General features: G+C 41.2%; 1 protein-coding gene across 2 annotated transcripts in view; it reads right to left on the bottom strand.

The window, feature by feature from the left end:
* Positions 1-12037, bottom strand: part of Lonrf3 (LON peptidase N-terminal domain and ring finger 3) — a 38626-nt gene that overhangs the window by 16406 nt on the left and 10183 nt on the right. Inside the window, exons 4-6 of one of the 2 annotated variants that reach the window (XM_087599328.1) lie at positions 10680-10835; positions 8467-8710; positions 7553-7643 (exon numbers count right to left, since the gene is read on the bottom strand). In XM_087599328.1, coding sequence (XP_087455454.1) covers positions 7553-7643; positions 8467-8710; positions 10680-10835 — 491 coding nt within the window. 2 annotated transcript variants of the gene reach the window in all.

Here is a 12037-nt window from a genome sequence, read left to right as displayed (position 1 = left end):
TTTAGAAAATGAATACGAGAAAATTGTAAGATTAAAAAAAAAAGACAGGGACATTGCGGGTTAAGGTTTCACAGTACTGTTTATCAAAGCCTGTGGGTGGGGTACTCCTTTTGTGTTTCATGGAGAGTGCTGTCACACCTCAGAAAAGCATTTTCTTTTCATTCCTGAGCTACATATATAGAAAGATGCATTGGTTCATTTTTGCAGCGTAAGTAAATCATTTGGTATTATTAATTAATTCTAGACTTTCCCTGTCTCGTCCAAGAAAATTCAGATTAGTGCTCAATGTGTCTGAATAGAGTCCATCATAAAAAAATTGTTTAGCCAACCCATTTACCTGAGTCTATTGCAAGCACACAGATAGACACAGAGAGATACACACATGCATGCACATATTTAGACTCTGTACATCATGTTACTATGGGGAAAAACTCAGTGTTTGCTAACCTCGAATTTTTTCTTTATTTAAGTAACAGTTGGTTGTCTGTCTTTTGTGAGGATGGATAATTTCCCCAGCAGTAATGAGTAATATTGCTAATGTGGTCACTCCCAATAGATAAAATGTGTGCATACATCTATCTACATATAAAAACGTGTACCATACTTCTATTAGATCTTATTTTAGTTGCTTTGGGAAAAGAAGATGTTTTAAAAGCAACATGGGCACCCCAAATGAAAGATGTCCTGCATATTCCCAGATGCAGAGAGTTACTTTGTATAAAGAGAGGCTCGCCAGACACAGGACCAGGAGTTAGGGGTCAGTTAATGATGACTATTAAGAAAGGGGGCTCACCTTTAATAAGATGGTGAGCACAGAAAAGGGGAGAGAATTATTGATCAGCTTATTTTGACTTCCCAGGAGTATTCAGTTGAGAGGAAGAAGCTCTCAGCCTCATATTATATGATATCGTATATATTTAATTTAAGAAGGTCAAAAGAAGAGGTCAATGATTCGAGAAGGAGGAGGAAGGGTCACAGTAAAAGTTGGAGGGAGAAAGGTGAAAATTATGTAAATACAGCACTGAGATATGAAATTCTCAAAAAAATCAATTAAAAAAGACTATAAACATCTGCTGAATCTCAATACACCGCAAGGAGTTATTTTTTTGTTGATTTGTTTGGGAAAAAACTTGGCAAGCTGATTTCTACATGCAATAAGGAAATGCAAAGGGCTGAGTGCCAAGACACATCTGAAGAACAAGGATGTGGGAGGACTAGCTCCGCCAAGCATCAGAACTTATTATAAAGCCACGGTGATTAAAACAGGGTGTACCGACACAAGGACAAATAGATCCATGGAACAGAATAGAAAGCCCAGGAATAGACCCAGACATGGATTCTTGACTTATGACAAATGTAACATTTTAAAACAGGGCCATGGGAGTATTTTGAATGCACAAATAGCATTTTCTACAAATGCTATGATGGCTATCTGCATGATGAAATAAAAGTGGACCATCTTTTACATCGTACACAAAAATCAATTCCAGGTGATCTGGAATATAAATCTAAAATAAAATCTATAGTAATAAAACTTTTAGAGCATAAAATAAGAGAACATATTTATGACACAGAGATAAAGATAAATTCAAAGAAACACTATAAATGAAAAGATTGTTAGAAAAAGAAGACTACTAAGATGCAGAATGTTTATCTAAAGCATCATTGAAAGGGCAAGCAGGCAAGCTATGGAGTCTGAGTATGATACTCAGGTAATAAAAGGCTTGTATCTAAGCCACACCTAGAGCTTGTAAGAATAAAAATCTAAATCCATAAGGGAAACGAAGAGCCTAGTAGCAAACCAGGCAAACACTGGCACATGCAGAAACAGTGGCCATCCATGGTATTCCCGAACTAGAGCCAACTCAAGCGTCCCTCTACAACAAAGAGACTGGTACGCTCACACGATGGGAGGTTATGTGCTAATGAAAATGTTCCAACTTCGGTTGCATGTCGTGAATTAAAACAAATACAAAGCAAAGCAAAACAAAACAAAACAAACAACCAGAATCTGCCTACGTTTTAGGACTTAGGCCAAACCAGCTGATACCATTTACAGCTGCATCTATCTATCTATCTATCTATCTATCTATCTATCTATCTATCTATCTATCTATCTATGGTAAAATTATGAGGAACAAAATCAAACTCAAGATAGAAGTTTTGAGGTTGTATTAATTACTTTTACATTGCTGTGAGAGAACATCGTGACCAAGGTAACTCTTATAGGTGAGTATGAAGTATATGGTTCAAGAGGGCTAAGGTCCTGCAAGGATAATAAGTGACAAAATGGCTGGAGCCTGAAGTTGAGAGCTTACTTCTCAGACCTCAAGTAGGCAACAGAGAAAGTGATCTGGGGCTCACTGAGGGCATTGAAACCTCAAAGTCTGGGCCTAGAGATGCAGTTCCTACACTAAGACCATACCTCTTATGTCTCTCCAAATAGTGCCACAGAGACCATGGGGACATTTCATTGAAACCACCACAGGAATAGTGGTCCTGATTGCAAAAAGGCATATGGACAATTGCTGGGGTTCTGTTGATGTCTCACTTCTTAAACCAAGTGGTCACATAGTTCTTTACAGTATGTTCTATGGAACATATATATTTTACAATACAAAATGGGTTTCTAAAGTATGATTTCAGGACTGATTTAGGAACAACTGAGGTGATCAAACTATCAGAAAAGCTGATCTAAAACAATTATTTCTTTACTACATGAATTCTGAGCATCTGAGTATTTTGCTGTGTGTGTGTGTGTGTGTGTGTGTGTGTGTGTGTGTGTGTGTGCGTGTGTAAATCAAACCCAAGTCCTTATCAATGTGAGAAAAGTATTCTATCACGGAAGCACATGCCCAAGTCTTTTTTTGAAAGATAAGGTCTTGCTATGTAACAAGCCAGGTTAGCCTCATACCCTTGGAAGTCTTCTTGCCTCAGTTTCTCAAGTACTGGAATTAGAAGCAGGTACTACCTCTCACAGATTCCTTGCCCTTGGTGTTTTTCAGGGGTAAGTTCTTACTCTGCTGCTCCTAAATCACCTACTTCAAACCTCTGAGTATCATTATTACAGACATATGCTAGCATACTCAGCATATCTGAATGATTTAATGTTATTTGGTTTTATATATGTATATATACACACACACATATGTATGGATGATTGATTAATCTATTGTCTACTATTAATAAACAAAACTAGTTTTTCCTGAGAACTTCACAACTGAGCCTATTGTACTTTAAGAACATGTATACATTTATGTTACTATATTTCCGGCTGCATGCAGTATTATTTTTCATGAAAATTAACTTTATCAATAAATTGTAATTGTGATTAACTCTATTTTACTGGTGAGGAAGTTAAAACTCAAACAGATGAGGTAACATGCCCAAGATTACACTGCTAGCTGGTAGGCAGAAAGCTTGAAATATATAATCAAGTCTGAATTTCCAGCTAATCTTCCCCCTTTAGTCTACAAGATAGCTAGGACTATGTGCACCCATATATTCAAATACATTCCAGTCAGCCAGCCAGCCAGTGGTTCATCTGTAGATGTACATATTTCCTCATATATTTTTCTCCTTCCCTTTCTGATACTCTGCCTTCTTCCTGACTCTCTAGAAAGATAAATGCAGACTCTTAGCTATGACGATAGAGGTATATACTAGAATGTCTGTCCTTTTCCCATTTAAGATAGGGAACTTGAAAACACTTAGGGGAGACATTTTTAAATCAGAGCAGGGCCAGTTTGTCTCACAAGAAAGCATTTCACCTTATCAGAGTGACGGGTAAACAATAGTAAGAATAAATGCCTTTAGTTAGATGTCAGTCCAGATGAAATGCCTGCCTTATCTGGAAAGAGCTATCTTTCTCCACCAGTGACATCCTCGCACTGTGTTGTTTTGCAATCAGATCATAGCAAAGAGGGAAAAAGAAGGAGGGAAAGAGAGAAAGAAAAGGAAACCGTCTTAATACCCAGTGACTTAGGGGAGCTCTAACTAGATTATATAAAGCTGATCCTTTCATTTGTCACCAATGTCACTGGGCCATTGGATAACTAGCTTAGGTAGCAACTATTCTTACTTCTAATCTCAAAAGCTCTTTATCATCCCAAAGGCACTGCTGTTCAGTAGGCCGAGTATGGCTCTGGTGATGTATACCAGGTAAAGCTAAAGGAGGACTTCCTGCCTCCAATGACTGAAGGGCACGGTTCTAAGGTGTTGAGATTAAAGGAAGATTTCCTTCAGTGGAATTCTTCCAATGTAGCAATGGAAGCTTGCAAAGTGAAAAGAAAATTGTTGATGTATTCTCAATTATTCCTCCATCAAAAAAATAGGGCCTCGTGTAATCCAAGATAACCTTGAACTCTCTGTGTGGCCAAGGATGACCTTGAACCCCTAATCTTCCTACATTTACATCCCTAGTGCTAGAATTACAGTACGAGTCACTATACCTGGCTTCCAGTCATACTCCCTACCCTTTCCCTGTGAAAGTTACCAACTGGTCAATTCACTCTCTAGAATCAAAATATATAAATTCATGGTCTGTCTAACTTCTCTCTTCCGGGACAATACCACAGGTTTAGAGTCCAGTCTAGAAACTTGTATAGATGGTAAAATGCTTAATTTCATGGCCAAGAGGCTTGAAATTACCTGTAATCTTAGAGACTGTGATGATTAATATTAATTGTCAATTTGACACCTAAGAGACAAACCTCCAAGACACTTGGGAGAGCTTATCTAGATTAGATAAGGCTCTGAGTATACCTGAGAGACATCATCTAGATTAGCGTGAAGTGCAAAGACCCACCTTGACTGTGGGCCACACCATGCCATAGGCTGGGATCTTATACGGACTAAAAAAGGGGATTGTGAGTTGAGAGCCAGCATTTGCCACTCTTGTTTCCTGTATGTTGTGAAATCAGTGTGAGCAGCAGGACCCTGGAGCTTACAGCCACATTTCCTCCCACCTGCTGCTATGTCTTGCTCACCATGAGACAATGATCCCCTCCAATGGTAAGCCAGAACAAACATTTCCTCTTTTAAATTGCGTCTGGTCAAATATTTAGTCACAGCAACCAGAAAAGGAACCAAGCACAAAACCTCTCTTCTAAAGACACAGGAGGGCCAGAATAAAACCTAAGGACAACCACAGAGAGAACAGCAATAGCTACAAGTGGGAAAAGAAGCTTTCAAGACAAGAAAAATACAGGCAAACAAATTCACTCAGTCACAAACTGATGTGTAACTTAACAGACAACCCTACACCCCTGCTGGAAGAGAAGCTACATGTTTCTTCCCAAGGGCAGAAATGTAAAGAGCTTTAGATCAAAAAGCCCTTTACACTAAAGCAGTGAGAGGCTAGCTATCTAGCCTCTATGGAGGCAACCCCTCCATAATGGGGTTGGGGATTTAGCTCAGCGGTAGAGCGCTTACCTAGCAAGCGCAAGGCCCTGGGTTCGGTCCCCAGCTCCGAAAAAAAAAAAAAGAAAAAAAACTAGTAGCCTCCATAACATTTACTCTGGCCAAAGATGGAGCAAGGGACCATAATGGCTTTTAAGCTCAGAGGGTGCAAACTGGACGGGGTGCCTATCCTCTGTGTGTTTATTTCTTGGACCAAATTCCTAACTCTTCTACAAAGTCCCTTGTGATTAGGGACAAAGAAGATGAAAGAGGAAAAGCAAAAGAAGAGGAACACAGGAATTTCAACCTCAGGATTTCTATTCCACAGGGAAAATACAAACAGGATGTTTGATTTTGTGTCGCCTGGATTTTGGCAGGAGTGTTAAGGAGGGTTAAGCAGAACAAAGACCTGCTCTTTCTGAGTAAGCTAAATTAAATTGACTTCACTGCGCCTATCACGGGCTTTAGAGACAAAGCAGTAGTGTGGTGGCTGCAGGGCCCAGTCTCTGCTTGAAAGCAGGTTTTTGCTATCTCCTACTTTGGCTTTAGCATGATGAACTTGCCACTCGGTGCTAAGGGACTGGGTGAAGCAGTAAAAAGGAGCTGCTTCTGCTAATCATTCTGTTCTTGTCCACACCACTTAAACAGACTCCTGACAGGATGTGTGAAGCTTAATTTGACTACATCTATGCTGCATCTTCTGAGCTGTCTGAGACCTGCATATGCTTGCAAACAAATCTTGCTACTACAGACTTTTTGTGCATTATTATTTTATTATTGTTGTTGTTATTGTAATAATAATGGTTAATGAATCCAGAATCTCATGAATAGTAGCCAAGTGCTCTGCCATGAATTATTCCCCTAGACTCAAGTATTTATGTGTATGTGTGTGTATACATACATACATACATACACACACACACACACACACACACACACACACACACACACACTCATACTTTTCTAAGAAAAGACCATGTTTCAGGTAATAGTTGTCTTGGTCTTCATTCAGAATATAAACATCCATGACAGATAACTGAATAAGCGCTCTCAAAGGGCAGGCAAACATCTGTTTAAGTAACTAAGTTCCTTCTTAATGCTTTTGGAGAAAATCAGCACATTTGCGAATCTAATGCAAGCTGTCCGCTTTTATCTTAGAAACACAGCCACCCATACACACGCACACTTTACATATTGCTTTAGTGAATTCCTGACTCTATTTGAATGTATACATAGAGCTTCCTCTGAGGTCTGTGGATCTAACATTAAAGACCAATGCGTAAGAAGAAGAAAAATTAGTTAAAATATTTTGAGTACTTACTGTTTTCCGGACACTACTCTATAAACATTAAATAGTTTTTCTTAATTAACCGTCATCGATGGAGTTGATTCCACCATCCTTTACTAAAAAACAAATAGTGGTAGCAAATGTCACTTGCTCTAGGGCCAGTCTGTAGGTTGAAAGATCTATGTTTCAAGCATTGACTTCAGAGCCCCTCCTCTTAGCCACTAAATCACAGCTATAAAATGAAATAAACTTGTATTTGCTTTTGAAATGGGATATGTGGATAAACTGCTCTTCAGAGACCTGAGAAAATATGTGTTACATGTACTGTTCACTAAATGGCATAAACACAACCTAATTTAGGCTTCTATTTGGCTTCCACAGAAAATGCTTATGGGATCTACGTTAACCCTTGTGCACTGAGTTCTTAACTTAGTAGTTAAATTCAGGGTCACAAGTTTTAAAAACTCTAAGGCTCAAACAATAATGTAAGACAGGCTGGTATAAGTCAATGGTATTATGGGCAGCTGGAAAATATGTCTTGTTTCATATGTACAGTCATATATAACAAAATCAGATCTAATGAGGACCAAATAGTTGGTGTGTTCAACATGTAGCACATCCGTTTTTGACCTTTGAAAAATGTGTTGCCTTGCCACTTTCCAGGTCTTTTTAAGTTGAGATTTAAAGATGTAAAGAACTCGGTTTGTAAGCTTGGACACAAGGTGCTGCATGTGATGTGGTTTTCATTTCACCAGTGCCATGATTTTTACATACTAACCAACTCAGGAGTTAAGTCACCAGCAGAAAGTTCCAGGTACCAAAGAGGAAATAGCAGGCAGTTAAGTGATGGTCCACATCACATACCTCATACACAGTGAGCATTCAAGGTCAGATGCATCAAAAGATCCAAGTGGAATACTGAGATCCGGTTTGGCCCCCTGCTCAGCAGGAAGATCTGTGATTTAGGAAACAGTAAGTCAGGGATGGATCGACTTGTTTTTTTTTTTTTTTCCAGACAATACTTCTAAGGAAAAAAAATGTCTTTCTGGTTTTTAATCTCAAACTCCCCCAGAATTTAATTTAGTGGCTGCCTGATCAATCGCCAGTGGGGTTCCCTGAAGTGTGCTCCCAGTGGTATTTTAGCAGCCCCCATAGAAAGACTGTCCAAGACTGGGAGCTCCTGGCTGAGTTCATTCAAATTCAGTAGACATGTCACTCAGCAGCAGCAGCAGCAGCAGCAGCAGCAGCAGCAGCAGCAGCAGCAGCAGCGACAGTGGCAACTGCATGGACTGAGCCAGGTCTTCAAAACTGAGATGGAGTCTTGGCACAGCCAACCTCTCTTGGAAAGGCAGGAAGCTGTAGCTGCTGCTTCTCAGGGCACACCTGAATAAGACCTGAGCACACCCCTGTCATCCTACATTCCAAGAACCATGATGAGGACAGGAAGTAGTTGTCCTGGAAGGAAAGTGATGTGGTGGGAAAGCATGGGATGTCCTCACTTGACAGGGTGCTTGACCAGATGTCCTGACTACAGATGATCTATATCACACTCTTTCAGATCTATATGACACTCCATCACACAGCACTTTCAGTATGATAGTTACCATGTGCACTCCCAAAGATACTTCCCAGCAACCTCTGGGATTTCACAGTTGGTAAGTGCCAGGGCTAGGCCATACACGCTGAGCTAGAGAAGCGCCCAGAGAGAGGTTAACTACCTATGTCAGTGAACCCAGTCACCTGCGTTATGATACTTTCTCCCTGGGTAAAATTAGTACCTTGTTTGGAGACTTTATTAGGCAATTCTGTGTCTTCTTGGGTTTCAATTTGGCAACGATTCCTCTTCTTTTCCAGGCATTTGCCGGTCCTGACGGAGGCAGCATCTTGTTCCTCTTCTTCCTGACTTTTCGCTCTGTCTTCTTTTCTACTCATCTTTCCTTGAGCCATGTTCACTAGGCTGCTGCTTTCTTCCCTAGCTGCTGCTCCCTCCTGATTAGAACAATGGGGAAGCTCTGAATTCTCCTAGATGAAGCAAAAGCCAGATATCAGAAGCTACTTGGGACCAATACTGGTCTTCCAATAATCTTACCCTGAGGGGACAAAGAGAAAGAAACACAGCCCTGATCCTCACTCCTGAACACTCAGTGGCTACACAACTCAACTGAGGAGCAGTCTTGAGGCTCATTGGTGACGTCTAATATATGTCAAAGACATGCCTAGCTTGAGTACAGTTAGGGGGACTTCTCTGCACAAGGACAACAGGCACATGGGAGGCAAAGGTCCCTGGGCAGGGGTGAAGGGGGAACTGCAAGGGAATCTTCACTTTTCCCTCCTAGCCAAAGCATTCCCCAGTGGTCTGTAAGGAAAGCAAAGCATTCAGTGAGGGGATATCCTGTTACTGGTTACTTCCCCTCACCCTGACTGTCATTCATAGACATTTTTCAAAGGATTTTAGGCCAGCTCTGTACAGGCCTGCTAAAGCCACTCATGCTCCAGAGCTATACACTATTTCCATCTGTTTACTCAATTTTTTGTGAAAAGTCAAAGAAGCAAAATTAATTTGGCCCAATAGTTTGTCTCTAACCTTTTCCAGAATTTTGTCTAGGTAAAGGATATTTGAAAATGCAACTTGAAATAATCCTGAAAATGTGTTTATTCCCAATGCTCTGGAGAATCCTTCTATAGTTTACATCCATATTCGACAGCAAAAGGTTCACCTTTGTTGTCTCCCCTCTAAGCCCTGCCAAAAATTGTAGTGGATACAGGTGAGAGGCAACAACGAAAAGCAGAGGAAAGGATGTGGGTTTTCTCAGTCTATATCCCTGGGTGTTTGGAGGTTTCAAGAACTGAAAAAAAACCCAAACAAACAATTTTATAGTTTGCCTTCCCAGGAGCCCAGAGTACTGTCCGCACAGGACAGGGCCTTGCAAAGCAACGTTTTAGTGGAAATGCACTTGCAACTGTTGCCTGGCCTGCTCACAGTGGAAAGGCAGAGTTTCTAGTCCCTTCATTTCAGACTGAGTTGCAAGTAGAAGTCCCCACTCTAGGCCCTCTGGCCTAGTGTTAGCTATCTTAGTCCTGTACTAATGACCACTGGGGGCTGTCTGATTTCAGGAGCTATTCCAAGTTCTGCCTTCACCAAGAAAAGTCAGGAGCATTTCATTATATTCCTTCTCTAGAGCAGGGAGAACAACTGGGAAGATGTGAGCATCCAGGGCTTATATACAAGTGAAGAACTTCAGGCACAAATGGAGAAGAAATTGCTCCCCAAAGGTGCCCAGATATTCAGCGTTAAACCTTGCTTCAAATCTCGTCTTCTGAACCCCAACTTCTGCCCACTTACCCTGTCCTAGAAAGGCCAGCACCTGAAGCCCATCGCTCTGTTCCTTTGTTCTGTTCCTTTGTTTTCAAAGAAAACTACTAATTCTTGTCTTCCTTCCCAACTCAGCTCTCGTGCCTCTACTTTGCTATAGATGAGAAGCCTGCTTGTGTGTAAGGAATAGTGCAAGAGCAAGAAATTCTCTCCATTTGGTCACCAAATGGAGTCAACCTTGCACAAGGATCTCAGTGGTACTCAAAGGCCGTCAACTTGCATCTGCCCCAAAGCTAAAGCCCCAGTTATAGGGTTTCAGGAGAAGTAGGCCAATCTCTTTACAGTTCTATCAAATCTATTTTCTGGATTGGACCAAAACAAAGCCAATAGGCACAGCCCAATTATAGGGTTTCAGGGGAAGCAGGCCAATCTCTTTATATTTCTATCAAATCTACCTATTTTCTGGATCTGACCAAGACTACAAATATAATAAATTCAAACTTTTGGACCATGCCTGAAATTCCCAGTTGTAGTTTTAAGCAAAGGACACAGCCATTATCAACTCCATCTTTCTTTTTCCCTCAGGAACCAAAGTAGGAGAGGTAGGGTTCACTTCTCGTGTGCCCACAAAAGAGCCAAACGAAGCATCATGAGCGAGCTGGGTGAGTTGAGTTTTACCTGTGACAACTTTGGTAGATTATGGCTGGTGCCTTCAGTAGCCATTGACTCTACGTGTTCCTTTAATCTAGGGTGAGGTGCCAACAGCTTCAGGATATCGGGAGAATGTTCCTGAGACTCCCCCGGGACTGATGGTGAAAAGAAACTAAAGAGAAGCTGTGACATAAAACAGAAGACTTCACTACTCAAGTTTCTACAGGTGCTAGACTAAGGTGCAGGGGGAGGGATGGGGAACCAGAGAGCACAGCTTACAAGGCAAAACTCAAATGAGGAAGCCTTGGAGCCATGTCCCTAGACACACTAAGGAGAGGTTGTTGCATAAACACACAGACTCATTTAGGAACAGGGGGACAGAAAGATTGCTTAGTCATTAAGAGCACATACTGTTCTTGCTGTGGAGCCGAGTCTGATTCCCAGCACACATGTAGGGTAGCTCACAACCATGTAGGGTAGCTCACAACCACCTGTTATTCCAGCTCCAGGATAGCTGACACCTCTGATGTTCAGAGGCACCAGTACTCATATACAAACACCTGATACACAGACTCAAACATAAACACATATGTAAAAAGTAAAATACATCTTTTAAGAGAAGAATTGCACAGGAGCTAGTGAAAATGTCAGGTCCTTCGGTCCAGCTCCAATCTCCCCAGGTCAAAAGTATGAGCCAGGAATCTGGGTCTTGAGAAGGCATGACAGACGCCATTGTTACTTAGCCAAGGTTCAGAGCCACCTCTATGGTGCCACCATTCTGCAGAACTATATGCAATGGGGCTTTAAATATCTATCTTAATTGAAGGAAACATAGAGGTAAAGTCAGAATAGATATCTCATGTACCGGCTAGTTTTGTCAAACTAGGTCATCCTGGGAAGAACGTTCATAAGAAAATATCTGTATCAGACTTGCCTGTAGGCACGTTTGTTTGAGCATTTTCTTGATTAATGATTAATGTAGGAAGTACCAGCACGGTGTAGGTGGGTGCCAACCCTGGGCAGGTGGTGCCAGTGTGTACAAGAAAGATAGCTGACTGAACGTGATGCAGAGACACAGCCAGTAAGCAGACTCCTCTGCTGGAGTTCCTGTCTCCAGGTTCCTGTTTTGAGTTCCTGCCCTGACTTCAATCAGTGATAGACTGTGACCTGGGATGTATAAGGAAAACAAACTCTGTTTCCCAAGTTGCTTTTGGTAATGGTGTTTATCACAGCAGAGGAAAAACAAATTAGGACTCCTCAGTGAAGAATGGAGAATCCAATCTATAACAACTCAACTGGCTGAGAAGCAATCTACACTGTTCGCTACTGTTTTTCTGTCTATCCATTTTGCTCTCCTCATCCACATCATCACCCCTGGACCTTTA

This window comes from Rattus norvegicus, chromosome X (genome assembly GCF_021556685.1).
Source record: "Rattus norvegicus strain SHRSP/BbbUtx chromosome X, alternate assembly SHRSP_T2T, whole genome shotgun sequence".
Classification (NCBI taxonomy): Eukaryota; Metazoa; Chordata; class Mammalia; order Rodentia; family Muridae; genus Rattus; species Rattus norvegicus.
The sequence above is the reverse complement of the archived record's forward strand: the minus strand, read 5'-3'. Positions and strand labels throughout refer to the sequence as shown.